General features: G+C 57.9%; 1 protein-coding gene and 1 long non-coding RNA gene across 14 annotated transcripts in view; one reads left to right on the forward strand and one right to left on the reverse strand.

Moving 5' to 3' along the window:
• The window catches only part of LOC109026966 (uncharacterized), a 29,459-nt gene extending 25,158 nt beyond the window's left edge, over nucleotides 1-4,301 (reverse strand). The window contains exon 1 of the long non-coding RNA XR_008679727.2: nucleotides 4,190-4,301. This is a non-coding gene — a long non-coding RNA (uncharacterized lncRNA). The remainder of the gene's footprint in view (nucleotides 1-4,189) is intronic.
• On the forward strand, nucleotides 1-27,573 carry TSPOAP1 (TSPO associated protein 1). Of its 13 annotated transcripts, XM_004041275.5 has the most exons (32): nucleotides 3-1,234; nucleotides 2,032-2,139; nucleotides 2,401-2,529; nucleotides 3,104-3,283; nucleotides 3,815-4,006; nucleotides 5,271-5,348; nucleotides 5,435-5,518; nucleotides 5,777-5,866; nucleotides 6,040-6,162; nucleotides 6,404-6,508; nucleotides 8,232-8,282; nucleotides 8,684-8,704; nucleotides 9,519-9,723; nucleotides 10,361-10,533; nucleotides 12,263-12,378; nucleotides 12,671-12,780; nucleotides 16,079-16,909; nucleotides 17,079-17,230; nucleotides 17,588-17,965; nucleotides 18,050-18,289; nucleotides 18,643-18,834; nucleotides 19,421-20,260; nucleotides 20,860-20,959; nucleotides 21,039-21,190; nucleotides 21,833-22,001; nucleotides 22,388-22,459; nucleotides 22,936-22,968; nucleotides 23,158-23,261; nucleotides 23,345-23,416; nucleotides 23,632-23,742; nucleotides 24,404-24,465; nucleotides 26,353-26,485. In XM_004041275.5, the coding sequence occupies exons 1-31, from the start codon at nucleotides 902-904 to the stop codon at nucleotides 24,431-24,433; spliced, it is 5,574 nt and encodes a 1,857-aa protein (XP_004041323.2). In that variant the 5' UTR covers nucleotides 3-901; the 3' UTR covers nucleotides 24,434-24,465; nucleotides 26,353-26,485. The 13 variants fall into 13 exon arrangements, with proteins under 13 accessions (XP_055242740.1, XP_018883049.1, XP_055242743.1 ...); XM_019027504.4 differs by lacking the exon at nucleotides 24,404-24,465 and having other exon boundaries at nucleotides 2-1,234; nucleotides 26,353-27,573; XM_055386768.2 differs by having other exon boundaries at nucleotides 2-1,234; nucleotides 17,588-18,289.

Raw genomic sequence — 27,573 nt, forward strand, 5'->3', positions numbered from 1 at the left:
GCTCTTCCCGGCTCACCCCCCCACCCAATTCTGAGGCTCAGCCCTCCTCGGAGCCCACCATCTCGAGGCTCCTGGACTGTAAGGGACCCCTGCAGTCCCCAGAGCAGAGGCCAGCAGGGGCTGAGACTATGAGGCAAGCAGCCCATCGACCCAGGCCTCCTTAGGACCAGCCCAGCCACCCAGCAAGCGAGAGAGCAGCAGCAGAGAGCAGAGCCGGAGATAAAGGACCACAGCGGACCACTGGGGATCACCCCCAGCAGCTCCTGAAGCCCCTGGCCTGGCTGAGGGGTTGCGACAGACGGCCAGACCCACAGACACTGACAGACACACAACGACACCGATGCACACAGCTGCACGACACTGACACACTCAGATACAACCAGGGACAGCATCACATACTGCCACAGCCCTGCAATACAGACACCCACACACACACACAGAAACAACTGGCAACTCTGAAATGGGCAGACAGTGACACACAGCACCACCCCCCTCAACACACAGAAGTGGGGGCACCCATCTTCCCAACACATGAGACAGCATTGACCTGCACGGACAGACCTGGAGACACACACACGCACCCTCACCCAGGCGCAGCTGTCGGTGGCCTCTGCACATCCTCCCCACCCCCACAGGGACACCCTCGCTCCTCCACATACTCGCGCACACACACAGCCACCAGCAAACATAGCTCACATACCCCTGGCTCCAGCTCCAGCAGCCCTGGCGCCTTCTGCAGCCTCCTTTGTGGGTGGGGAAGAGCTCAGCCAACCTTGGATGGAGCGTCGGTGAAGCAAGAGCTCAGAGGGGAGAGGGGCTGGCCTGGCATGACCCTCGCCAGTCCCCCCACCTGGCTAGGTGATGTCCCCCGGCCCGGGTTCTGGGGCCCCTTGGCAGTACCATGGAGCAACTGACAACCCTCCCACGGCCTGGGGACCCCGGAGCCATGGAGCCATGGGCACTGCCCACCTGGCAGAGCTGGACTCCAGGTCGAGGGGGTGAACCTAGCAGTGCAGCCCCAAGCGTCGCTGATACTCCTCCGGCAGCTCTGCAGCTTCAAGAACTGAGGTCTGAGGAGAGTTCCAAGCCCAAAAGAGCCGGGAGCTCCAGGCCCGTGGGGGGAACTGACCCTGAAGGAGCAGAGGCTTGTCTGCCCAGCCTGGGCCAGCAACCATCCAGCTCTGGACCCGCCTGCCAGAGGCCAGAGGATGAGGAAGTGGAGGCTTTCCCGAAGGTAAGGGATCTGTGGAGGGCTGGGGTCTGCCAGGTGGGGGTCTCTCACCATGTCCTCCAGCCTGGCCAGGAGGTGAGGCGAGGTATGCATCCCCAATGCCCACCTGTCCTCTCTTGGCCTGTCTGTGGGCCCATCTCTGTGGCTATCTGTCCTCTCTTCATTGAGCAGAAATCTGAGGGGCTCCATTTTTTTCGTCATTTGTCTGTCCTTCTGACCCTCTTTGCCTGTCTGTCTAGATCTGGCCCTGCTGCTGCCCCGTCCCTCTCTGTGCCTCCCCCTGACAGTGTGTCTGTCTGTGTCTCTTCTTCCATGAGTCTGTCTGTCCTTAGGGGCTGGGGGATACAGGGGGAGTGTGGAGGTGCACAGAGAATCAGTGCACAGGAAGTAGATTGAGGGGAGGGGGCTTGGTGCTGGGCTGAGCCAGGGTTGGGGTGGGTGTGAGCAGGCTCCTGTAGAAGAGGGAAGGAACAGGACTTTGGGGGAGGGCAGGGGAGTCTGGAGGGATGGGAGTGGGAGCTCGAGCTGGCATGTCCCTGGAGGAGAAGATGGGTAGGAATGGGAAGGATCAAGGAGGAGCAGGAGGGTGCCAGGTTTGGGGGCGCCTATGTGGACAGGGAGGACTGGACAGTTCCTTCTCCTAGGCCTCCTCTGCTCCTCTCTGAAGGCCTGGGACATGGGGGAAACCGTTTCATCTCCATGTCTCCTTGGACCATGGATGGGGGATGCTTCCACAGGGAAGGCTCTGGCTGAGTGACGTGGGTTTCTGAGGTGCTGTCCTCGGTCCTTTCCCATGCCAGGCCAAGCTGAATATGAGCTTTGGGGACAGGCCCAATCTGGAGCTGCTGAGGGCCCTGGGGGAGCTGCGGCAGCGCTGTGCCATCCTTAAGGAGGAAAACCAGATGCTGGTGAGGCTTGGAGACTGGGGTCCTGCGTTCTGGCTGGAGCCAGGCCCTCTGCCTCAGTGCCCTCCTCACCCCATGAACATCTCTCCAAGTGGGGGCTCCATGGAGGCGACAAAATCCTGAGACCCAGAGAGGGTGAACCCCTGCCTAGAGTTGCCAAGGACCCCACTGTGAGCCTAGGGCTCTAGCCCAAGACTTGGGCCATTAGGACTGGGTCTGTGGGGTGCTCCCTACATGCTCCAATTCTGCCTGACCCCTTGTCAGAGGAAGAGCAGCTTCCCTGAGACAGAAGAGAAGGTGCGGAGGCTGAAGAGGAAGAACGCCGAGCTGGCGGTCATTGCCAAGCGCCTGGAGGAGAGGGCCCGAAAGCTGCAGGAAACGAACCTGAGGGTGGTGAGGAAAGGAGGCTGCTGGGCGGAGGCTGGGTGACCGAGGAAGAGGGGAGCCAGGGCTGGGCCTGAGGGCTGTCTGAAGCTTGGGGGTCACAGTCTCAGCACCTAGGAAAGCAAGAATCTAGGGGCTAAGGTGCAGGAAGGGCAGAGGCTGGCCAGGCAAGGAGGCCAAAGGTTTCTGGAGCTGCAGGGGGCAGAGAAGAGCTGGATGGGGAGGTTCCTGAGCAGGCAGGGAGCAGGATTCTGGATTACCACGTGCTGGTGCTGGCGGCAGCCTTCTGCTGAGCTCATCTCAGGGTATAGAGCTGGAGTGGGGGCAGGGATGAGACCCATCACAGTGGCAGCCCCAAATTAGCAGCATCCTTTGATCCTAAACTCAGATGTGGAGTTAATCCTTTCCAACTGCTGGGATGGGGTAGAGTGAGGCTGCTGGTTTTCTGAGACCCCAGTCAAGGTGGAAGCAGGTGGCTACCCCCCTAGGTTTTCATGCTAACTCCTCCTTTGGGAGGAGATGAGGAGTGGGAGAAGTGCCCCAGCCCTCAGGTGACCACTGGCCTTACCCCTCCTCTGGCTAGGTGAGTGCCCCCTTGCCCCAGCCGGGGACCAGCTTGGAGTTGTGTCGGAAGGCCCTAGCCCGCCAGCGAGCCCGGGACCTCAGTGAGACAGCCAGTGCACTGCTGGCCAAGGACAAGCAGATTGCTGCCTTGCAGCGGGAGTGCAGGGAGCTGCAGGCCAGGCTCACTCTGGTGGGCAAGGTGCGAGGAGGCCCTGGTCACCTCTTCCAGCTCAGCCCTGCACAGGGCCATCTGCCTGTTGTGGGATGCAGACAAGATGTTAATGAGACGCAAATGAACGGGAGGGTGAAGGTTGCTGGGAGTAGGTTCCCCTGGCAACGGCCCAGGTGGGAGAGGGGAGAAGGGGGTGGAGCCCTGAGTCCCAGACCTGGGCATTTCTGTGCTCCAGGCTTGAGGCTGTTTGCCGGTGGGTCTGGCTGTATGCATCCACACATCCCCTGTGTGAAGGGATGTTCACAAGGTATTTAGCACAGTGCTGGGCACATTGAGAGCACCCAAGAAATAAGTTACTGAGAATGACCGCATAGGGGCTCGCGGGAGCATGTGGCCACATACGCATGCACATGTAACCAGGCATGGACCCATGGGAGGGTGTGCACAGTCCCGCGCATCGGAGCCCCTCCAGCAAGGCGAAGGGCTCTGCAGGGGATGGCATGGGGCGGGCAAGGGTTAGGCCTGAGTCCCCTCCCTGTCCCTGTCCCCCAACCTCAGGAGGGTCCCCAGTGGCTCCACGTGCGGGACTTCGATCGGCTGCTGCGCGAGTCCCAGCGGGAGGTGCTGCGGCTGCAGAGGCAGATCGCGCTGCGCAACCAGCGGGAGACGCCCCCGCTCCCGCCGTCCTGGCCCCCGGGCCCTGCTCTCCAGGCCAGAGCAGGGGCGCCTGCTCCCGGGGCCCCGGGAGAGGTGAGCGCCGGCGCAAGGGCAGGTGTGTGGGTGCGTGCAGATGGGTGGGGGGAACGACCACCGGGATCTCCCCTGCACCGTGCTCAGAACCCCAAGGACTCAGTGGTGGTGTGCGCACTCCCAGGGGCTGGGGAGCTTTCCCGTCCTGGGCAGGGTCCACCTCCAAGCCTCCCGTGCTCGTACCTGTGCCGTGCCCTCCCCTGGGGGCTCCAGGGTTCCGCCCTCCATAGGCCTGCGCCCAGCGGGGCCTGGCCGGCCGCCCCTGCCGCGCTGCCAGTGGTACGGCCCGGCCGCAAATCCCTGGTTGCCCTGGCAGCCGCCCGGGGCCCAGCCCGCGCCGCCTCCTCCCGCCGCCGCCGTAGAGCGGGGACGCCCCCGTCAGCGCCCGCCTGGCTGGCCAGGCCTGGCCCCAGCTACCCGGGGGCGGCGGTGCGTCCGCCCCGGCTCCAGGTACAGGCAACCCTCACTGAGCGGGGGGCTTAGGCAGCCCCTGTCTCGAGGGCCAGGGACCCGCTCAGGACCCCCAGAACTTAGGGGTCTGGCTTCTCTCCATCATCCTGGGTAGGCAGCAAGTAGGTCCTCCTCCTTCTGGGAAGAGGGCTGGGAGGAGAGACCAGGTAGTGATCTGATAGTGACCAAGACCTCCGGGTGGGGGGAGGCTTCTTGCTCAGATTTTGTCTCCCTGGCTGGCCCTGGCAGGGAGATGCACCTCCCATCAAGACCTGTCCTCCCCCAAAGTTTGCACGGATAAACGGAAGGTGTGGTAGGGTGGGCTTGGGGGAAGCCAGGAGAAGGGTCTGGCTGGACTTGCGCTGCTCTAGGCCAAGCCCAGATTTGGATGATACAGAACCCCTATCTTGGGGAACACCACATCCCCGGGGGCCCAAGCAGCCTCCTAGTTCTCTGCCAGTCGCTGAAGGACACCCAGGACAGTTATTGAGTGCAGAGCAGGGCTGCTGCTGGAAGCTAAAAAGGGAAAGCTTTGGCCTGGATAAAGGACCCATCTCCCAGGGCACACGTGGGTCCCAGGATCTCAAAGCACTTATGGCTCCAGGATACAGGGGTGCAGCCTTTGTACATACACATCAGCTGGAGACAATGGGAGGTGGGTGGGCAGACAGTACCCCTCTTTGCTCTTGCTAGGCAGGGATCTCTTGCTGGCTGAATGATGGGGTGGGAACCTGCTCTGGGCAGGCTGGGCTGGGGCAGGCTGCCCTGGGGCCCTGTTCTCAGGTGCCAGCCCCTTGCCCCTGGGCATTTCCAGGCCACGCCCCAGGAGGATGCAGACAACCCACCCGTGATTCTAGGGGAGCCAGAGAAAGAGCAGAGGGTGCAGAAGCTGGTAAGTCCTAGGTCAAGGGCTGGAGGCAGCCTGCTGTGGGCAGATGTACCTTCCCTCATGAGGAGCACTTGGTTCTGACCCCACAGGAATCGGAGCTCAGCAAGAAGCGGAAGAAATGCGAGAGCCTGGAGCAGGAAGCCCGGAAAAAGCAGAGGCGATGTGAGGAGCTGGTGAGCTCCTGAGGGCAACCCAGAGGCCAGCTCCTCCCTTCGCCCCGGCCAGCCAGGTGGTGGGCTCCCTCTCAGCTCTGCTCCCACCCCTGCTGCCCTCAAGAACACATTTTCCCTCCTGCTCCTTTCCTTTCCTGGCTGGTGCAGGTTCCAGCAGGGGAGGAAGGCCTTGCCTGGGAGGAGGGCAGGGTCCTCTGTGTGGGGAGAGGGGGAATGTGGGTGCTGGGCTCCCTCCTGAGAGCTCCTCTGCCCGCTCAGGAACTGCAGCTGAGAGAAGCGCAGAATGAGAATGCCCGCCTGGTGGAGGAGAACTCCCGGCTCAGTGGGAGAGCCACAGAGAAGGAGCAGGTACCACTTCTGCCCAGGTGCTGTGGAGACCTGTGCTCCCACCATGGCCCCGGTCCCCAGCCAAGGGGCTTTCTCCTCCACCCCTGAGCAGGGGTAGGGGACTGTTCCCCCTGTGAGGGTGCTGGTGGGTCAAGGCTCACCCACCCAACTCCCTGCCACTGCCCCCTCGCCAGGTGGAGTGGGAGAATGCGGAGCTGAGGGGCCAGCTCCTGGGGGTGACACAGGAGAGGGACTCAGCCCTTCGCAAGAGCCAGGGCCTGCAGAGCAAGCTGGAGAGCCTGGAGCAAGTGCTGAAGGTGAGGAGATGGTGCAGGTGGGAGAGGGTGCTGGGCCCTGGCGTGGGGAGCAAGTGGGACAGCAGAATATTCTTAGTGAGGGGCACTAGCTCTGAGGCCTGGGCCTGGAGCTGCTCCAGGCTCAGTTTCCTTTGTAATAGAGGAATCTGGAGCAAATGGTGTTTGAGGCTTCCTCATCTTAGATCTTCTCTAGAAATGGCCAAGTAGGGGCTCTGGCCTTGACTCAGATCTTGTGTTTCAGCACATGCGGGAGGTGGCCCAGCGGCGGCAGCAGCTGGAGGTGGAGCATGAACAGGCTCGGCTCAGCCTACGGGAGAAGCAGGAGGAGGTCCGGAGGCTGCAGCAGGTGGGGCGGCAGTGAGGGAAGCTGGCAGGCTGCTGGACACCAGCTTTGCCACTCACTCATTCCACAAGCATTTACTGTGTGCCCGGCACTGTGCTAGGCGTCGGGGAGACTGTGAGGAACAAAGACCAGGTCCCTGAGCAGTCAGCAAATTAGCATCCATGAGTGAGCTGATTTCAGACACCGATGAGCACAGTGGTGGAGAAGAACAGGGTGATGTGACAAAGTGACTGGGATGGGGTGAGGAGCCACTTTAGAGGTCATCAGGGAAGGCCTCCCTGAGGAGGTGACAATTGACCTTGCCAGCCAGGAGGTGTAGACATGCACATGCTCTGTGGCAGGGAAGAGCTGAAGAAGCCTGAGACCAATGTGGCTAGAATACAGCAAGGGATGGGCAGCGTGGTGGGAGTAGACAAGAACCCGATCCTGTCGGGCCTTAACGGCCATGGGAAGAGTTTGGGTATTTTGCTCTGTGAGTAGTTAGAAGCTCCTGAAAGATCCTACATGGGGGAGTGACATGATCTGAGTCATAATTTTACAGGATCACATGGCTGGCTGGTATTATGGAGGGTGGACTGTGGGAGCAGGTGTGGAGCAGGGCCTGGGCGGTGGCCTGGGAGGGAGATGGTGGCTGTCTGGACAGAGATGCATGCAGTGGAAGGGGAGACAAGTGCCCGGGTTTGAGTTGTTTTAGAGATAGAACTGACAAGGTTCTGGCCGGGCATGGTGGCTCATGCCTGTCATCCCAGCACTTTAGGAGGCCAAGGTGGGTGGATCACTTGAGGTCAGGAGTTCGAGGCCAGCCTCGCCAATATGGTGAATCCCCGTCTCTACCAGAAATACAAAAATTAACCTGACATGGTGGCGGGCCCCTGTAGTCCCAGCTACTCAGGAGGCTGAGGCAGGAGAATCGTTTGAACCCGGGAGGCAGAGCTTGCAGTGAGCTGAGATCGTACCACTGCACTCCAGCCTGGGCGACAGAGCGAGACTCCATCTCAAAAAAAAAAAAAAAAAGAATTGACAAGGATCCCCGTGGGATTCCAGTTGAATCCCTTCTCTGACAGCCATTTGCTGTATAAACCTTGGTGGAGGGTGGGGCTCTTCATACTCCGTGAGGTGAAGGATGAAGGGGCAGCAGATCTGAGAGGTAGGTCATCCCGAGTGCTGAGTTCCATTTGGGCCATGTCTGAGCTGCGTGTTAAACATTCAAGGGGAGCTGTCCACAGGCACTTGGATACATGAGCCTGGGGTTATGGGTAAGTTGGTCTTGGAGATATTTGGAGCCACCAGTGTGTTTAGTTGTATGAGTAGATGGGAGCCCTAGGAAGAGAGTAGACAATATAAACTGGGCCCAGCACTGGGTCCAGGGTAACCCTAACATTCAAAATGGGGGACAGGGAGCAGGCAAAAGAGGCTGAGAAGGAGCATCCAGAGAGGTAGGGGGGAAACTGGGAGGATGGTTGCTCAGGAAAGAGGGGAGCTGACTCAGCCACGCCTCTCCCTTTGCCTTCTGGTCTAAGGTATGGTTCAGGGTGGGTGTTCAGGAGGGAGAAACCCTTCGGCCTCCCCCTTCCCTATCCCTCTTCCCTCTCTCCCTACCCTTTTCTTTCTCCCGGCTTCTTCCTCCCCTGCCTCTGTCCTTTCTACCCTTCCTCCCTCGCACCCCTCTCTACTCCACCCCATTCCTTCTCCTTCCCTCCAGTATTTTGGTTCCTCCCACCTGTAGGCCCAGGCGGAAGCCCAGAGGGAACATGAAGGAGCCGTGCAGCTGCTGGAGGTAGGGCGCCTGGAAGTGGCCCCCAGTTCCACCATCTTGGGAGGAAGGCGGGGGACCTCCAGATAGAGCTGAAATGGACTATGGCGGTGGGGAGAGGGGTTGCAGGAGGGGCCCTTAAATGCTCCAGGACCTGGGGGAGTCCTCTCCACCACTGGCCTATTTCTCAGGGTGGGCACGGCTGGGCAGGGGGCTCCCAAGTCTGGTGGCAGCAGTCTCCCATTGCTGCCACCCCCAGAGGCTGCCTTCACCCTGAGATATCCTTCCGTTTAGGAACTGCTAGTCAGTCCAGGGAGCTGACTAGATGATATCCACTTAGGCCCCCTTCTCCGCCTCCCTCTCTGGGTTAGCAACCCACAGCGCTCAGGGTTCTAACCTGTTCTCTGCTTCCTTTCCTGCAACAGTCTACCTTGGATTCCATGCAGGTAGCGCCTCGTTCTCCACTTCCCCACACCTCTCTAGGCTGGCTGAGTTGCATCTCCTCCCTCAGGGCCCAGGCAGACCCCCTCTCCCATCCAGCAGAGGGGGTGTCACTGGGGGCAGGCATGAGAATCCATAGCGGGTGGAGTTCCCACAGGACACGTGCGGCTGTCCCCTTGTCCCAGGCCTGCCGCCGTGTCTGTCAGACACTGGGCCTTCCCTGTCTAGCCACCCTGATCATGAGGAAGTTCATCACCAGTCTAACTTAGGAGCCTCGCCATAGTGGCCGGAGAGAGCCCCTGCTATTGGGACTCTCCTCAGACCTGAGAAAACTTCCCGGGCATTGGCCCATTCCCATCACGAAGACATCCCTGGCTCCCCTGTGGAATTCCCTGCCCACCTCTCTCAGGGAACGGGTTTGAGTTGCTGATTGTGGGAGGGTGATGAACAGTGGAGCTGAGAAAACTCCTGCGGTGATGGTGGTGATGATGGGGTGGGAATGATCCCTGTTGGCCTAGAAAGCAGCCAGAGGCAGAAGTGCCATCGCCTAGGGCCTGAGGGTTGGTGAGTGTGTGGCAGGCCCCGGCCTTGGCTCTGGAGGGGGCTGGGGTGAAGATGTCCCAGGACACAGCCCAGGACTTCACCCTCCGCTCTGATGCATTAAGGACAGTGGGGTGGCCAAGGCAAGGCTGGTGCCCAGGCCTGGGGCTGGGTGGATGGATATGACCTGAAGCCCAGTGTAGGGCTGTGTACAGATGGCACGGGCTGGCACTGGATAGCTTTGAGGGGCCTGCCGGCTCATGGTGGGTCTTGGCCCAGGCCCGGGTTCGAGAGCTCGAAGAACAGTGCCGCAGCCAAACCGAGCAGTTCAGCCTCCTGGCACAGGAACTCCAGGCTTTCCGCCTGCACCCGGGCCCCTTGGATCTGCTCACATCTGCCCTGGACTGTGGGAGCCTTGGAGACTGCCCACCACCCCCCTGCTGCTGCTCCACTCCCCAGCCTTGCCGGGGGTCTGGCCCCAAAGGTAAGGTGGACCCCAGTGGCATTGGCCTGGAATCCCCAGGCCTGGGCTTTTGGATAGAGCAGGGAGTTCAGGATCAGAGAAGGCCAGCAACTCATCCAAAGTCACACAGCAGGTTAGAGCTGTGCCTGGCTAGAACCACGTTCTGTTGGGGAAAAATAAAGCCCAGGGGAGTGACTGTCCCAGAGTCTGGCCCAGGCATCGTGGGCCACTGCTCCTCTCCTTCCAAAAGGACCTGAATGGTCAGACCTAGGGGTTGGGCACTAGGAGTCAGTAGCAGGCAGTGTCGCCTTGTGCAGAGTGGGGCCTTGGGGGTCAGTCGGATCTGGTGGTCCCAGCTCCACTCACTTGACAGTCACTGTGATTTGAGAATGCTGCTTAACCTCTCTGGGCCATAGTTTCGTAAGCTGTAAGACAGGAATAATTAAATGCATCTCATCAAGCTGTTTTGACGATCATGTGAAATAGTATTTGTAAATCAGCTATACCTCTATTTAGTAAGTTTCTCTCTAAATATTTCCCTTTTTGTAAGGAAGCCCGGCTATGGAGGGCCTGGTCCCCATATCCAAGAAGCACCACCCTATCTCCTGGTCCCTCCTCAGGCCACAGACCCCAAGCCCACGTGCCATCTTCTCTTTAGACCTTGACCTCCCGCCGGGCTCCCCTGGGCGCTGCACCCCAAAGTCTTCCGAGCCTGCCCCTGCCACTCTCACTGGGGTCCCTCGAAGGACAGCCAAGAAGGCAGAGTCTCTCTCCAACTCCTCCCACTCCGAGTCCATCCACAACAGCCCCAAGTCATGCCCTACACCTGAGGTAATTGCTGGGGTGGGGCCTGAAGTTCTGGCTTTGGCTTGGAGAAGGGTGCAGGGCAGGTGGCCCTGACCTCTTCTGGGGTCCCCAGGAGTTGAGTGGCAACTTCTGGGGTCCCAAGTTGGGAGGTGGGAGGCCTGTGGATTCCTCCTGTGGGCGAGGGGCTCAGGTGGAGCCGTTCCTGCCCTCCACTGCCTGCCTGCAAGCCCCACCTGGGGCCACCCCAGCCCACCCCTGGGAGGCCCAGGGAGGCTCTGGAGTGCTGGGCTGGATGGAGAAGACACCAGGATCTGCATAATGAGACTGTTCCTAAGAGCATCTGTAGTGAAAGCAGGTGGTTGTATGACAAAGCACATGTTCCAGGATTCAAATCCAGCTTTGCCTTAGGCAAGTCACTGAGCCTTTCTGGGCTTCTGTTTCCTTATCTGAATCTTGGAGCTAATAAAACCTGCCTTCTAAGGTTGTCGTGAGAGTTAAATGAATACGGAACATGCCTGTCTCAGTGTGGGGCACACAGGATGTGTGCTCAACAGGGGGCAGCTGTTATTATTACTAAGCTCCTGGGCATCACTCATAGCTCTGGTCGTCAACTCATCCTTCTTTCTACCCACAAACCCCAGAAGGTGGAGGAGGCAGGTCAGAAGCAGCTCTGAGAGCCAAACGTTCAGAAAGTGGTAGAACGAAGCCCTGGGCCTCTATTGCCCCCTCGTGGGATAGAAGGATGGTGCCAGCTTTGGATGTGGTTGTGGAGAGGTTGCCCACTTGGTCCCCTTCTCCCAGGCATTGGCAGAGAAGAGAAGACAGCCTGTTCCCCAGGCTACCCCAGCAACCTCAACAAGGGTCAGAGAATCGGGGTGCCCTGAGGTTGCGGTGCCCTGGGCTGTGGGCCGGGCAAGTAGACAGGAAGTTCTGAGTTCCAGAGCTGAACAGCAGACACACTGTCACTCGGCTAGAAGCAGGGACCTCTCAAGCTCCTTCTGCCACCTTTCTGCCTCCTTGCTTCCAGCGATTTACAGTTGGGGTGCTTTGCTGAGGGGTTTCTTTTTTCTTTGTTTTTTTTGTTTGTTTGTTTGTTTTTAGACAGGGCCTCACTCTATCCCCCAGGCTGCAGTGCAGTGGCGCAATCTCAGCTCACTGCAACCTCTGCCTCCTGGGCTCAAGCAATCCTCCTACCTCCACCTCCCAAGTAGCTGGGACCACAGGCGTGCACCACCACACCTAGCTAATTTTTGTATTTTTAGTAGAGATAGGGTTTTGTTATGCTTCTCACGCTGGTCTCAAACTCCTGGCTCAAGCAATCTGCCCTCCTCAGCCTCTCAAAGTGCTGGAATTATAGGCGCGAGCCACTGCACCTGGCAACTTTGCTGAGTTTTTACCTTAAGGAACCAAACCAAACTTCTGTTGACACCCACTCCCCACACCAGCATGGCCTGGGGCCCTCTGAGATGAGGGAAGTGGCTTTATTTCCTGGCGGGTGCAGTAGAGGCTCAGGGAGGGGTCTGGGTTATTCCCACTGCCCCTGCCCAGGGCAGCTGGGCTCTGCCAGGACCTGCTGTCTCAGGCACTAATTTAGAGAGCATCAGGGGGTCCTTGCCACTGGTCCTGTGCAGCATGTATGTGCTCATTTTCTCTCTTTAAAGCAATAGGTCCTCTGGCTCAGCCTGGAAACCTGCCTGCTTGGCGTTTGGCCCCAGGCCCTGAAGAGAAACCAGCCCTTTCTGTTTGCCCCCAGGTGGACACAGCCAGTGAGGTAGAGGAGCTGGAGGCAGACAGTGTCTCCCTGCTCCCAGCTGCGCCAGAGGGCAGCCGGGGAGGAGCCAGGATCCAGGTCTTCCTAGCACGTTATAGGTGGGTCCCTCACCCTCACTGCCCCCTAGCCCAGCCCCAGCATTTGGGGTATAGGAGGGGGCCGGGTGGAGCTAGAGACCTCTGGAAGTGGTGGGGGCAGTACAGGACACAATGGACCTATTCTAATAACCTAGTTGGGCCAAGGTGGGTGCAGTGAGGGCTCAGCTTTGCTGGTGGTGGACAACCACAACCAAGTCTCCGTAAAGGCTCAGTGCAGTGGGAGAGAGAAGACAGGACATGGAAGTGGAGTGTAGGTCACTCTCCTCCTCCTCCTCTGTGCCTCCCCTAACAGCTACAACCCCTTTGAGGGTCCCAATGAGAATCCAGAAGCAGAGCTTCCGCTGACAGCTGGCGAGTACATCTACATCTATGGCAACATGGATGAGGATGGCTTTTTTGAAGGTAGGAATGTAGTGGGGGGTCATTCTGTCCATTCCCCTGCCTTTGAGCCCATGTTCCCAAAGACGGATATCCATCCATCCATCCATCCATTCATCCATCCATCCATCCATCCATCCATCCATCCATCCATCCCCTCTGCCCAGCGTGCTCAGCCCACCTTAACTTTTTGGTCTCAGCTAAAAGGCATGCAGAGACCTAGTGGCCACTGGGGAAAGAGAAAGAAGGGAGTCTGGCTCCAAGCAGGACAGGACAGCATAGTCCAGATGGTGGAGAGAGTGTCACAGGAGATTTTGGCTAGATTCATTTTTGTGTGGATAGTCAGGGCATGGCAGTGTTTCACACTAGTGACACCTGAGGTCAGGTATGCAGCACAGATTTGATGCTGGACTCCAGTCAGGTATGCGAAGGAGGAATCAGGGTAAAGATCCCAGGGGAAGGTGTTCGCAAGCGGTTAGTAGCTGTCAGGGCCCAGGCAGGGTGTCTGCTTCAGGGAGGTTCTGCAGCTCCTGTGGGGAGTCAGAGGGCTGATCAGGCAACTAAAGGCAGATGCCTCATTGAGACTGGGCACCATGGGCCTGCGGAAGACATGGCCTTGGGAGACTCTCTCAGGGTGGCTCTGGCCTGGGTACCACCAGGCTGAGTCCATCAGCAGCAGAGAGGATGGCACCATCAGTGTAGAGAATTGGATGGGGCATGGACAGGGCAGGGCGAGAGCCGCAGCTGTGTGTAGAGATTTAGGAACGGGCTTAGCTCTGAATCTGTAACCCTGGAAGCTTGGGAGCCTGCTCAGTTTCTTTTCCCTGGGTCCTCTGCCTGTTACTTGAGGAGCTGCTGAGACCCATGGTACCTGGCTTTGTGGCCTAAACAGTTAAACTCCCTACAGGGGTAGATTACGAAGATCAGAATTAAAAAGCTTTCAGGAAAATAATACTTTATAACTGAAGGAAAAAAAACCACCCAAATCAAAAACCAAAACCCAAACACTTTTTTTGTGGAGGGGGCAGCAAAGGCATAAGTATTAACTAACCACAAATGACTAGAATTTGAACTCTGCGATCTGGGATAAATTGGGATAGATGTAAAGGCCACCGGGGGCGAGATGCCGTATTCCCTGTCCAACCTTAGCTAAAGGACTGCTTCGTCTATGTCTGGGCCACCTAGGCTGTTCTCAGCTGCATGGGCTTCTGAAGCATGTGCCTGACTCTGGCCCAGGCTCCAGCTTCAAGCCCTGCAGGCTGGAGATCCTCTTAGTGTGAAGACTCCTGCCTTTGTCTCCCACTCCACAGTGCTGGTGCTTATGATCGTTTCCTAGGGCTGCAGGAGCAATTACCATAGAGTGGCTTGAAACAATAGACGTTTATCCTCTCACTGGCCTCTTCTGGAGGCCAGAAGTCTGAAATCAAGGTATTGGCAGAACTGCATCCCCTTGGGGGCTCTAGGGGAGGTTCCGTTCCTTGTCTCTTTCAGCTTACGGTGGCTCCAGTTGTTCGTTGGCTTATGGCCACCTCACTCCAATCTCTATCTGTGGTCACCATCGCCTCCTCCTCTTAGTGTTTCTCCTCTGCATGTCTCTTATAAAAACGCTTGTCATTAGATTTAGGACCCACCCAGATAATCTAGGATGATCTCATCTCAAGATCCTTAACTTAATTACATCTGCAAAGACGCTTTTTCCAAATAAGGTCATGTTCACAAGTTCCGGGGATTAGAACGTGGACATGTTTTTGGGCGGCCACCATTCAACCCTCTACAGTGCTTATTATATCAGTGAATTTATTGACAGTCCCTCTTGTTTCTTCAAGTTCCTTACTTTTTTTTTTCCTAGCATAGGCAGAGAGAGAGAGGGTGGAGGTGAGGGGCACAGATGACTGTTGGGGGAAACTCCAGGCCCCCCTGCAGCTCAGACCTGCCTACACTCATCCCTCTCCCCTAAGCCCTGGCTCGTGCTCCCCCTTCCTCTCAATAAAGCACACCAGCTACCAGCTGTCTGTTTCCTGAGAACTTTTTTTCTTCTTTAAATTGACCATGACATTACATGCTGGGTGCCCAGCTTCCTTGACATCCCTCAATCAAACAACAACAGCAAATGTTTTAAAATACTCTCTTGTCAAGTCTTCAGGAGAACTGATGCAGGTAACAAAACATAACCATTGGTGGTTGCCTGGATTGACTACTGTCAGTCATGCTGCTAGACACAGGCCTGCTGGGGCTCCTGATCCTTCTAGAACTTACAAGTGACTATTTCACTAGCACTTACTTCATTTGTCTCTAAAGATTCCTCCTTTACCCTGCTGAGTTGGTTGTCTCTCTCTCCCTCTGTGGATGTCTGCTGTTCACAAAGAGAAGTTGAGGGGCACCCTGGCCCCTATTCCTCAGGCCCAGGTAAAACCCAACCAGCAGAATTTTTTTTTTTTTTTTGATACAGCATCTTGCTCTGTCGCCCAGGCTGGAGTGCAGTGGCGCGATTACGACTTCTAGCTTATGCCTCCCGGGCTCAAGCAATCCTTCCACCTCAGGCTCCTGAGTAGCTGCAACTGCAGGCGTGCCACCACTCCCAGCTAATTTGTGCATTTTTTGTAGAGATTGGGTTTTGCCATGTTGCCCTGATTGGTCACAAACTCCTGGGCCCAAGCGATCTGCCTGCCTCATCGTCCTGAAGTGCTGGGATTACAGGCATAAGCCACCATGCCTGGCCAGTTTTCTCATCCTGACCTGCTTACTTTTTAAAACTTTAATATGAAATTATGAAATTATTATTGCAATTTTTAACACAAAAGTTTTCAAATGTACAGAATATATTTGAATATTTATATACCCAGCACCTAGATTCAACAATTGTTAAAACTTTGGCATATTTGCTTTATATGTAGGTTAAACATGATTTTAAAAGCATTATATTTTACCTTGAAATACTCAACATGCTTACTTAGGACATGATATTCTCCTCCATCCTCGCAGCCCGAGTGTCACCTGGTGGCTTATTAGAATCACAGAATCTCAGCCCCATCCAGACCCAACCGAGTTAGAATCTGCATTTTAACAAATCTCTAGGTGATTCATATGCAGTTTAAAATTGAAGAAGCACTGTCCTATAGAACCAAAATACTATTATCAGACCTATCTCTAATCCAGATCTTTACTGCTTGGCTTTTAAAAGAATTGACAGTTATATGTTGATTTGAATCAAATGCTGAAGATCACCCACTAGCAGTTGCTAAAATGCATTTATTATACCGTTTTTTCTTTATCTCCTCTCTGTCTTCCCCTGCCCTGCCCTTTCCTGTCCTCCTCCTGCCAGGAGAGCTCATGGATGGCCGAAGGGGCCTGGTCCCTTCCAATTTTGTAGAGCGTGTGTCGGATGATGACCTCCTGACCTCCCTCCCTCCAGAGCTGGCCGATTTGTCCCACAGCTCAGGCCCTGAACTCAGTTTCCTGAGTGTAGGAGGGGGTGGCAGCAGTAGCGGGGGCCAAAGCAGTGGGGGAAGGAGCCAGCCCAGACCTGAGGAGGAGGATGCAGGGGACGAGCTCAGTCTGAGCCCATCACCGGAGGGCCTGGGCGAGCCTCCTGCCGTGCCTTACCCCCGCCGTCTGGTGGTCCTCAAGCAGCTGGCCCACAGCGTGGTGCTGGCCTGGGAGCCGCCTCCTGAGCGAGTGGAGCTACACGGCTTCCATATCTGTGTGAATGGGGAGCTGCGACAGGCCCTGGGGCCTGGGGCGCAACCCAAGGCTGTGCTGGAGAACCTGGACCTGCGGGCCGGGCCCCTTCACATTTCTGTCCAGGCCCTGACTAGCCGGGGCAGCTCTGACCCACTGCGCTGTTGCTTGGCGGTGGGTGCCCGGGCCGGAGTGGTGCCCAGCCAGCTGCGGGTCCATCGGTTGACAGCCACATCTGCTGAGATCACCTGGGTGCCCGGCAATAGCAACTTGGCCCATGCCATCTACCTCAATGGGGAAGAGTGCCCACCTGCCAGCCCCAGTACCTACTGGGCCACCTTCTGCCACTTACGGCCTGGCACACCCTATCAGGCCCAAGTGGAGGCTCAGCTCCCACCCCAAGGGCCCTGGGAACCAGGCTGGGAGAGGCTGGAGCAGCGGGCTGCCACCCTGCAGTTCACCACACTCCCAGCAGGTATGTGGGCTTGGGCCCTGTTGTCCAGAACACCCAGGAGGCCAGGCCATGGGTGACGGAAGAAGGGGACCCTGATCTTATTTGCGTTATCAGGGAAATAGCAAATTGGGCAGGTATCTCTGATGGGGAGCATCCTGCATCACTGGGTCTTGTGCCCCCCTGCCCCCAGGCCCGCCTGATGCCCCTCTGGATGTGCAGATCGAGCCTGGGCCCTCCCCTGGGATCTTGATCATCAGTTGGCTCCCAGTCACCATCGATGCTGCTGGCACATCCAACGGTGTCCGGGTCACAGGCTATGCCATCTACGCTGATGGGCAGAAGGTATGGCCCTGCCCACTGTACCCTGGGAGTGGGGGTGGGTCCCTTCTTGCTGTGCTCAGAGGCCTAGGCTCTCTGGCTTGGCACAGAGATGCCCAGCCCCTGGCATTTGGGTACCATGAGGCAGATGGGTTAAGAGCATGGGCTTTGGCAGCACATGACAGATTTTAGAACTGTTCCATCACTGAAGCCATATGGCCAGGAGGATGAAATGAGATAGGCCATGCAGAGGGCTTAGCACAGTACCTGGCATAATGCTAGCTGCCACTGCTGTCAGTTAGCTGCCACTGCTGTCAGTGCATCCTCACGCTTGGCTGTCTCAGCCTCTGCTTCCCATCCTGTGCCCCCTCCACCCTGCAGATCATGGAGGTGGCCTCGCCCACGGCAGGCAGTGTACTCGTGGAGTTGTCCCAGCTGCAGCTGCTGCAGGTGTGTCGTGAGGTGGTCGTGCGCACCATGTCGCCCCACGGGGAGTCGGCGGACTCCATCCCGGCTCCTATCACTCCCGCCCTGGCTCCAGCCAGCCTGCCAGCCCGAGTCTCCTGCCCCTCACCACACCCAAGCCCAGAGGCCAGAGCGCCCCTTGCTTCAGCCTCCCCAGGGCCTGGAGACCCCAGCTCTCCTCTCCAGCACCCTGCTCCCCTTGGAACTCAAGAGCCTCCAGGAGCACCCCCTGCAAGCCCTTCCAGAGAGATGCCAAAAGGGTCCCACGAGGACCCTCCAGCACCTTGCTCCCAGGTACCCTGTCCGGGGAGAGGGGAGCAGGTGCAGGCTGGCAGAGGGACCTGGGCTTGGGTCCTTCCTCAGTGCTCTCTGTTCCAGGAGGAGGCTGGGGCAGCAGTGCTGGGCACCTCAGAGGAGAGGACAGCCAGCACATCCACCCTGGGTGAGAAGGACCCTGGCCACGCAGCTCCCTCACTGGCCAAGCAGGAGGCCGAGTGGACTGCAGGAGAGGGCTGTCCGGCCTCCAGCTCCACCCAGGGAGCACTGGCCCAGCAGGCGCCGAATACCGAGATGTGCCAAGGAGGTGACCCAGGGTCTGGGCTGAGGCCCAGGGCTGAGGTAGGGGTTTGGGGACACACTGTGTTACTTCAGAGAATTGAGGCCTGTCTCCCTACCTTTTGCCAGCCCAAATCCAGTTGCCCTCTCTGCCTGTCCTCTGCTCTGGTCCTGCTCTCACACTTTTGGCTGTGCTATGTGTCTGTTTTTCTTCTAGGATTTCTCTGTCCCATGTGGCTCCCATCTCCCTTCTCCCACCCTGCCCCTGACCCATGGTGTACCTCCCCCATTTAGGACATGGCTCTTTCTCCCTCTGCCAAAGGACCCTTGTTACTGTGGCTGGGGCTGACCCTGCCTGGAACCCCCTGTGCCCCCTCACTGTCCTTATCTCTCCTGCCTTGCCTCACTTCTTGCAGAAGGAGGACACAGCAGAGCTCGGGGTTCATCTGGTGAACTCCCTCGTGGACCACGGCCGCAACTCAGACCTGTCAGACATCCAGGAGGAAGAGGAAGAGGAGGAGGAGGAGGAGGAAGAGGAGCTGGGTTCCAGGACTTGCTCCTTCCAGAAGCAGATTGCTGGCAACAGCATCAGGGAGAATGGGGCCAAGGTAACGGGGTAGGGATGGGCTGTTGGGCCCCAGGCCTCAAACTCCCGGGCCTCCCCACTGCGTGTCAGCAGCTGCTCTGACCACCACTGAGTGCCAGAAACATTCTAGGTCTGTGGCCTGGGCCCTGTCCTAAGCAGAAGATAGGAAGTGCCCCAGGATAGGCCCCTGCCCTCCTGGAAAGAAAGGGGAAGGGGAGGAGTTCATTTCTGTACCTTCTCTCCCTCCAGCCCACCAGATACAGCGCCCTGGCCAGGGGAGGCCGGTGCCACCTAAGATCCTTGTGCTGGTAGCTTCTGGGGAGGGGATGGGGAGGCCTGCTCCTCAATGCTCCTGTCCCACAGGGGCTGGTGACGGTTCCTAGAGTGTGTTCCCTAATTCTTCCTTTGGCTCTCACTGGATATGTGTGCGAATTTGGGCCAGCCACCGTCCCTCTGGTTCTCTCCTCTCGGAGGAAGCCGTGGGAGGGCTGTGGGGTTGTCCGTAACCCCTGCCTTCGTTTGAGGGCAAAGATCGCAGCTCTCTCTCCTCTTCCCCGCGCATCTCTCTTCCCTGCTGTGTTCTACTCCCACCTCCCCACCTCCACCAGTCCCAGCCCGACCCCTTTTGTGAGACTGACAGCGATGAGGAGATCTTGGAGCAGATCCTGGAGCTGCCCCTCCAGCAGTTCTGCAGTAAGAAGCTCTTTAGCATCCCGGAGGAGGAGGAGGAGGAAGAGGAGGACGAGGAGGAGGAGAAGTCAGGGGCAGGCTGTTCTTCCCAAGACCCTGGCCCGCCTGAACCTGCATTGCTGGGGCTGGGCTGTGACAGTGGTCAGCCCCGAAGACCTGGCCAGTGTCCCTTGTCTCCTGAGTCCTCCAGGGCTGGAGACTGCCTGGAAGACATGCCTGGATTAGTTGGTGGAAGCAGCCGGAGGAGAGGAGGGGGTTCCCCTGAGAAGCCCCCAAGCCGCAGGCGGCCTCCAGATCCCCGTGAACACTGCAGCCGACTTCTCAGCAACAATGGGCCCCAGGCCTCTGGACGACTGGGCCCCACGCGGGAGAGGGGTGGCCTCCCCGTAATTGAGGGCCCCAGGACTGGACTAGAGGCTAGCGGGAGAGGCCGGCTGGGCCCTTCCCGGAGGTGCTCCCGTGGCCGGGCGCTGGAGCCTGGCCTGGCCAGCTGCCTTTCCCCCAAGTGCTTGGAAATCAGCGTTGAATATGATTCGGAGGACGAGCAGGAGGCGGGCAGCGGGGGCATCAGCATCACCAGCTCCTGCTACCCTGGAGATGGGGAGGCCTGGGGCACAGCAACTGTAGGAAGGCCCAGGGGGCCTCCAAAGGCCAATTCAGGCCCCAAGCCCTACCCACGCCTCCCAGCCTGGGAGAAAGGGGATCCAGAGCGGAGAGGCCGCAGCGCAACAGGCAGAGCCAAGGAGCCACTCTCCCGGGTCCGTGCTCACTCCCCGCCCTGGGCAGCCCCTGCCTGCTGCCACCTGGTGGCCCTGCTTGCTGCGCACCAGCAGCTCCCATTCCACGCTGCCTGCCTCCATCAGCAGAGGTGGGGCCGGGCCTCCGGGCTCCCTCACCTGCCTCCTCCCACCCACATTCCACTGCTTTGCTGCTTCTGCTGATCAGAACTGGGATGCACAATATTCTATCACTAGTCACCTGTTGCGGCCTGTGGGCAGGGTCGCCCTTTCCTCTGCATAGCTAGTAATGGCTTCAGGACGCTGACTGTGATGCCATGTCCAGGGTTACCTGCCCTGATGCTGACGGGAGGCCCTCCTCTCGCGGGCTCCTCAGCCAACTCCAGTCCCCTCTACTCCACTCATCTACTCGCGGGCTGGGGCTGGGGCCTCCCCTCCTGCCCTCCCTCTCACTGTGGGGGTGTCTGAGGTCTCCAGCAGGCTGGGCCGAGGCTCCAGGAGAGGAATGCTGTGCTCCTGTGCTGCTGTGCTGCTTACGCTGATGGGGCAGAGCTGGGGGAGCACAAGCCCACCAGAGGGATGGTGTGTTACTTTTGCCATCTGTTGCCCTCTTTTTGCAGGCAACAGAGACCGGAGAGGCCAGAGGGCAGGACAGCTCTGGGCGGAGGGGCCCCCAGAAGAGAGGTGTCCGAGTCCTCAGACCAAGCACTGCAGAGCTAGGTGAGCACCTGATGGGGCTGGAGCTAGAGCTGCTTGGCCAGAGCTCGGTGCGTCACCGCCCTCTCCACTGTCTCCACAGTCCCTGCGAGGAGCCCCTCAGAAACACTGGCTTACCAGCACCTACCCGTCAGGATCTTTGTGGCTCTGTTTGACTATGACCCCGTGTCAATGTCGCCCAATCCTGATGCTGGAGAAGAAGAGCTTCCCTTCCGAGAGGGTCAGATCCTGAAGGTGACTGATTCGCCATCAGGGCTCAGAACTCCAAACACCAGCTAGGTCTTCCCTCCTCCCTTCTTTCCTCCACTGGAGGTAGCACAGAATCATGGTGGAGAACATGGCTTCTAGAGCAGATGACATGGGTTTGGACCTGACTCTGCTGCTTCTAGCTGTGTAACCTTGAGTAGATTACCTAGGCCCCCTGGGCCTCAGTTTTCTTATTGGTAAAATGGGGATAATATTAGTGTCTACCTCACAGGGTGGTTTGTGGATTAAATGATCCAATGTACATAAAGTGCTTAAACTGCCTGAGACATGGGCAGCACGATCTAACTATCTGCTGCTGACGTTACTATTTTTATTACTCCTCCAAGTATTGATTAAAGGCATTTTGCTATTGCTCTGAGACTAAGGAGATCCAGTCTGGGGTGGGCAAAGGGCATGGCCATGTAGACAGTGAATGGGGATAATACAGAAAGGGCTGTCTTCTCTTATCCCTCTGATCTTGTTCTTTGCTGTTTTCCCCCTTTTCCCATTTCATGGCATACAAAAGGGAGAACATTCTTCTGCATTTCCAAGTGGGGTGTTGCTGGGGTTCGGGGCCTAGGGGCACAGGGAGTGAGCAGAACTGGCTGAGACCACTGGTTTTGCCTCCAGGTGTTTGGGGACAAGGATGCCGACGGCTTCTACCAGGGCGAAGGTGGGGGCCGGACAGGCTACATTCCCTGCAACATGGTGGCTGAGGTGGCTGTGGACAGCCCTGCTGGGAGACAGCAACTGCTCCAGCGGGGTTATTTGTCCCCAGATATTCTCCTTGAGGGCTCAGGTATGACCTGCTGCTGTCCCGCACCCACCTCCCACCAGCCCCCTTCCAACTCCACCTGACCCTGAGCAACTGTTAGGTCTGGGGTGCTCCCACTTACCCAGACTCTAGCAGAGCCTTGGAGCCTGCCTTGAACCCTGCGGCGTAGTGGTCAGACTGTACGTGGGCTGGCCGCGTGGAGTGGGCGTCTGTTGCAGAGGGGAATACAGCCATGCAGCCAGGAATTTTGGGTCCTGGAGGTTGGGTGGGGCTCTTGTCAGGGATGGGAGATGAATGCCCTTACGAAACAAGCTCAGTAACCCAGCACGGCCCTGAGAGGAAACTCCAGAGTCCCAGTCCTGTCTCTCCCACCTCCCCTGCCTCGCTTTCTCTCTGCTTTTCTGGATCAGGGAATGGTCCCTTTGTGTACTCCACATCCCGCACAACTGGGCCTCCTCCCAAGCCCCGCCGCTCCAAGAAAGGTGGGTAAGACCCCATTCTCTCTCAGGTGCTGGGAGGGTGTGTGTGCGGTGGGGTGGCGCTGCTTGGCTGTCTGTTTTCTCTCAGGTGCTGGGAGGATGTGTGTGCTGGTGGGTGGCGCTGCTTGGCTGTCTGGGGAGGCACCTCTGGGTTTTTGAGCAGGTAAAGGGAATCGGCAGACCACCCACATCCCCTGCCTCCCCCCATGGGGGGCTTTGTTCCGGTGGGGATGAGGGATGGTTTGTGGAGCTCTCTGTTCCCACAGGCACCTGACTATAAAATCCGTGAATCCCAGAGCGTGCCATTTACCTTTTCTGGGTGTTAGTTCACTGCCACACAAAAGGGTTGGGGAGATGCGCCCTCGGCAGCCTTCCTTGCCTGCCTCGTTGTGTGTGGGCGAGTGTCTGGCCTGCGCTGCAGCACCTGCAGCCTGGGTGGGCAGGGTGGGAGGGGGCTCACAGGCACATTCTTTCCACAGCTGAGTCGGAAGGCCCTGCCCAGCCCTGTCCAGGTGAAGGAATATCCCTGGGCCCGGGAGGCTGGGGAAGGAGATAGGGTGGGTGGCCCCTCTGGCCTCGCCCCATTGGCTACAGCTAGTGGAGAGGTGGTGACAGGGGGTCAGCAGGGGTCCGGGGCAGAAGACAGGATGGGGTGTAGGGCTCTCCAGAGAGTCCAGAGTCTTCTCCTACTCCCCCTGCAGGCCCCCCTAAGCTGGCCCCCTCTGCTGACCTGAAAGCTCCCCACTCCATGGTGGCTGCATTTGACTACAACCCCCAGGAGAGTTCCCCCAATATGGATGTGGAGGTGAGGACCCTCAGATAGAGCCCAGCAAAGGGGGCGGTGGCAGAGCCTTCCTGGGCCTGATGCCCTCCTCTTGTTTTCCACAGGCAGAGCTGCCCTTCCGGGCAGGGGATGTCATTACTGTGTTTGGGGGCATGGACGATGACGGTTTCTACTATGTGAGAACATTGTTGGGGAGGGTGTACCATATCCCAGCCCCCCAGACTTCGGACAGGGGGATAGGCAAGGAACCCTCAGGAAGTCCGGAGGAATGGAATGGGTCACCTCCCTGGACAGTGGTTTTGGCCCTAGCTGTTCCCCAGGGGCATCAGAGTCAAGGGGCAGGGCCAGAGCCTCTTTCCTGATCTCAGTCTCACCGGCCTCTTCTCTCCAGGGGGAATTAAATGGACAAAGGGGCCTTGTTCCATCCAACTTCCTGGAGGGCCCTGGGCCTGAGGCAGGCGGCCTGGACAGGGAACCCAGGACACCCCAGGCTGAGAGTCAGGTCAGTGAGGAGCTGGGCTCCCAGCTTGGCAGGGCAGTCTACCCTACTGGTGGGGTGGTAGGGCCAGGGCAGTGTTGCGGCAGGGGTGCAGCTGGGGTGGTCATGCAGGTAAGCACTGTGTCCAGCGTGCAGCCGCTAAGTGACCACCAGAGGGGAGCCCCACCAGGCAGCTGCCCCCCAGTATGTGCCCCTCTCTGCAGAGGGATGATAGCTGTGACCCTGACCCTCAGGCCATCTCGCCAGCTGCCAACACCTGGTGGCTGACGCAGGTGAGGGGGCCCTGTGGAAAAGGACCCCTCTGCCTCACACCTGTGGCCAATCAAAGTCCCTGTTTCAGGACACTCCCACCCTGGGGGGGGTCTCCATACCTCCCAGGTGCCTTTGGAAGCCAGTTGCCCAGCCAGGCCCAGCTTCCTGGGTTCTCGTTCCTAGAGCTTGCCTCTCCTTGGGGTGAGTGGAATACAACTAAGCCTCCACCCTCAGAGGGCAGGGAGAGAGGGTGAAGAGGCCAAGCCCCAGCCAGAAAACTCAGGGCTTCCATGTGTGAACGCAAAGGCCTTGGTGAGTAGGGCCCACCCCTGTGCAGGGCCACCTGGCGGCCAGGCGGAGAAGGTGCGGGTCTGTCGGTAACCCATCTCCTCTCTTTGTTCCCTGTCCTCAGAGAACGAGGAGGAGAAGAGTCCAGTGCTAGATGGAGATAGATATATGTAGAGAGAGCAACATGTAAGTGGGGGACTGCCCCCCTGTGTGACCGTCCACCCCCACTTGACCATAATCAGACAGTGCTCCTTTGTCTCAAATGCTGGAGCTGACCCAGCTTTCCCACTGTAGTCCAGGGAATGGCGAAGGAGAGCTTGCCATGAGCCAGATTTGCATGAAGAGTCGTCCCTCCCCCTCCCTGCTCCCCTTGCCTTGCCTTTACCCAGGGCAGTGCCAGCTGTCATAGGATTACATGTCATCTTAGTGTGTGATGTCCCATATTAGCTGATGCTTCCTATTCTATAACACATGTGGTTTATAGAACATGACGTGGCATCCATATTAGGACTCATCAGTGGTATTATGATACTGTGTGGCTATGGTATTATAATATCATAATTATTACTGATGCCAGGGTGACACTGTAATGCCACCAGTAATAATAGGCTTCCCACCCTTGTCCTCTGCATTGTGACCTGTTAGGGTGATCAGATGCATGATTTATCTCCAACTCTCAGTTTTCTCTACTTGGGGGATAAAAGGGGAGGTTTGGCCAGGTGTGGTGGCTCATGCCTTTAATACCAGCTACTTGGGAGGCTGAGGTGGGAGTCACTTGAGCCCAGGAGGTCGAGGCTGCAGTGAGCGGTGATCACGCCACTGCACTCCAGCCTGGGTGACAGAGCAAGACTCTGTCTCAAAAATAAAAAAATAAAAGGGAAGTTTGAGTAGTTCAAATCCATAAATAACCCCAAACCATTATTCTCTGGGGCTCAGAAACACCCTCCTTTTGTTTCCCTAACAACCTCTCCCTCCTAGATGTTGTGGAAGGAGCCCTAAGAGGGAGTGGGAAGGGCCTGGGGCTCGCCAGCCGGCTATTGGCTCTGGCTGGTTGGGGGTAGATGCTTTGGCCTCTGTGGGCAGCCCTGCCACATCACTGCAGGTCTGGGGCGGGGGTGGGGCCTCGGTTGTGCACCCACTTTCCTTGCCTCTGGCCTGGGCTCTATAGTTGGTTCTGGCTGGGAGCCTGCCAGGCTCTGGGCAGCAAGTGGGAGTTTGAGGAAGGGAAGACATGCAGGCTGGCAAGAGCTGACAGAGCTGTGCCAGGTACCAGAGGTGAAGGTGGGAACATAGGTGTAGGGGGCTTTCTGGTGGCTTCTCTGTTCTCCCAGCTCCCTGGCCTTAGATCCCTAAGGAGCGCCGTCTGGGTGGGCTTGAGGCAAAGGGAGTGGAGTCAGGAGATTCAGTAAGGGAAAAGATGCTAGAGCCTCCAGAGCCTGTGGTGGGGGCTGAGTGATGCCCCCAGCTGTGAGTCCCTCTGGGTCCTTGGCCTCCCCGCATCCTCTTAGAGGCCCTTAAGGGAGAGTCCCAATCTTCCTCCCCATGGAGTGGGTACTGGCTCCACACCCTGAAGGCCTGGGGGGACCACATCTGCTGGGTTTGGGGAGACGCTCTTTCTGTCTATGAGGGGCTGTAGAAGCTACCTTCCTTGGCAGTGACAGCTGCTTCTAAGCAGTCCTTGTCCTTGCGCTCCATGTTTTTGGAGGGAGGTGACATGTGAGAAGTTGGGGGCACCCATCCAGAGGGGCAGGTTCCAAGAACTCTTGGGCCCTGTCAGCCCTGCAACCTGGAGGGAGAAGGGAAGGGGCCTGCCCAGGGTCACAGGTGAGCGATCCAGAACCGAGACTGCATCCCCTGGGACTCCCAGCTTAGTGCTCCCTCGGCATCACCCTCCCCATTCACCACCTGTGCTGTGTGTTTCTGACAGTGGTGGGAGGTGAGGCCCTGGTTCTCAGCGTCAGCCATGGTTCTGTGACATGGGAGGCTGCAGGCCCCTTAGGCTGTGGAAAAAATGGGTCAGGGGGTCAGGAGGGAATCAGGCCCTGACCTTGCTCCTTCTGTCTCACATTTCAGGACTGGGGCTGCACCACACAAGGGTCCCCAGGGCCCCCAGGTGGGCCTCGTACCCCCAGCCCTGGCAGCGCCCCCAGGATTGAACGTGGGGAGCCCCAGGGCAGAAGCAAGAAGTTGTGGGGTTTCTTCTCCAAGGGGAAGCAGCTCCTCAGGAGGCTGGGCTCTGGGAAGAAGGAGTGAAGCTGTGGCCCATCCTGCAGGCAGAAGAGGCCCTGAGAGGCCCCCAGATCACTGTCTCTGCTGAGCAGGGAAGGCTCAGACTGGGCCCAGAGCCCCCGTTCTTCTGCGTTAACACTGTGGCATTCAGAGGGAATCAAAGAGCCTTGGTGAAGGTCAGAGCTAAATGGCTCCTTAAGGATGAACTCTCTAGAGAAGCACCTTCCTCATACAGGAGGGGAAACTGAGCCCACAGTGAGTATGTAACTTGACCAAGGTCACTGAGCCAGGACTGGACCCAGGACCCTCGCGTCCTGGTCCACCCACCTCGTCTACTAGTGTCCCACAGTGCTGCGCTAGTCCCTTCTGCCACCCTTCCCAGTCCCAGGACAGGCCCTGGAGGGAGAAAGGAGCCTGTGCCCCCTGATGGCTCTGGCTGTCTTGATCCTGTCTTCCCTCCCCTGAAGGAAAGTTTGCACTGGATTTTCTTGGAGCCCCATCTCCCCAGCGGGCAGGCGGGCGGAGCCTGTATATATGTACATACTCAGTGCCTCAGTTCAGCTTCCTCCACCTCGCTTCCACTGCACAGGCCCAGGAAGGAGAAAGGCCAAGCCAAAGTGGGCCCCACCCTGCCCCCGTCGTGCTCCATCCTTCCCTGCCGGGGCCTGCTGGCCCCTGTAAGGTCCCGCCCCCAAAGACCCTGGGGCCAGCGGGGCCGAAAGCGGAGTTGGGTTTGCCTTATTTTGCTCATTGGATTCAAGTTCTTTTGCATAGTTTTCTTCTAACCCCTGTTGGAGTCCAGGGGCTGGAGAAAAGGACAGATTTATGCAGCTATTTTCATACATTCCCTGTTCAGAGTGGGGTAGGGGTTCTCCACTGTTACCCGATCCACTCCATCCCCCACCCTCTGAGGGGTGAGTGTGTCTTTGCATGTTTCCTTTGCTGTGGTGGGAGATAGTTTGACTGAACCCCCACCTCGACCTTGGTCTCCAGGGGTGTGGAATGGTGGGGGAATTTGTTTAAAAAGACATTTTATTATAATAAAGTCTATTTTCACAAAATCTA

Source organism: Gorilla gorilla, chromosome 4 (assembly GCF_029281585.2).
Source record: "Gorilla gorilla gorilla isolate KB3781 chromosome 4, NHGRI_mGorGor1-v2.1_pri, whole genome shotgun sequence".
NCBI lineage: Eukaryota > Metazoa > Chordata > Mammalia > Primates > Hominidae > Gorilla > Gorilla gorilla.

Coding starts and splice junctions, on each gene's coding strand:
- TSPOAP1 (XM_055386763.2), top strand. CDS start 902: ATGGAGCAACTGACAACCCTCCCACGGCCTGGGGACCCCGGAGCCATG. Junction 2,530..3,103: donor AGGAAACGAACCTGAGGGTG/GTGAGGAAAGGA, acceptor TCCTCTGGCTAG/GTGAGTGCCCCCTTGCCCCA. Junction 6,509..8,231: donor AGGTCCGGAGGCTGCAGCAG/GTGGGGCGGCAG, acceptor TCCCACCTGTAG/GCCCAGGCGGAAGCCCAGAG.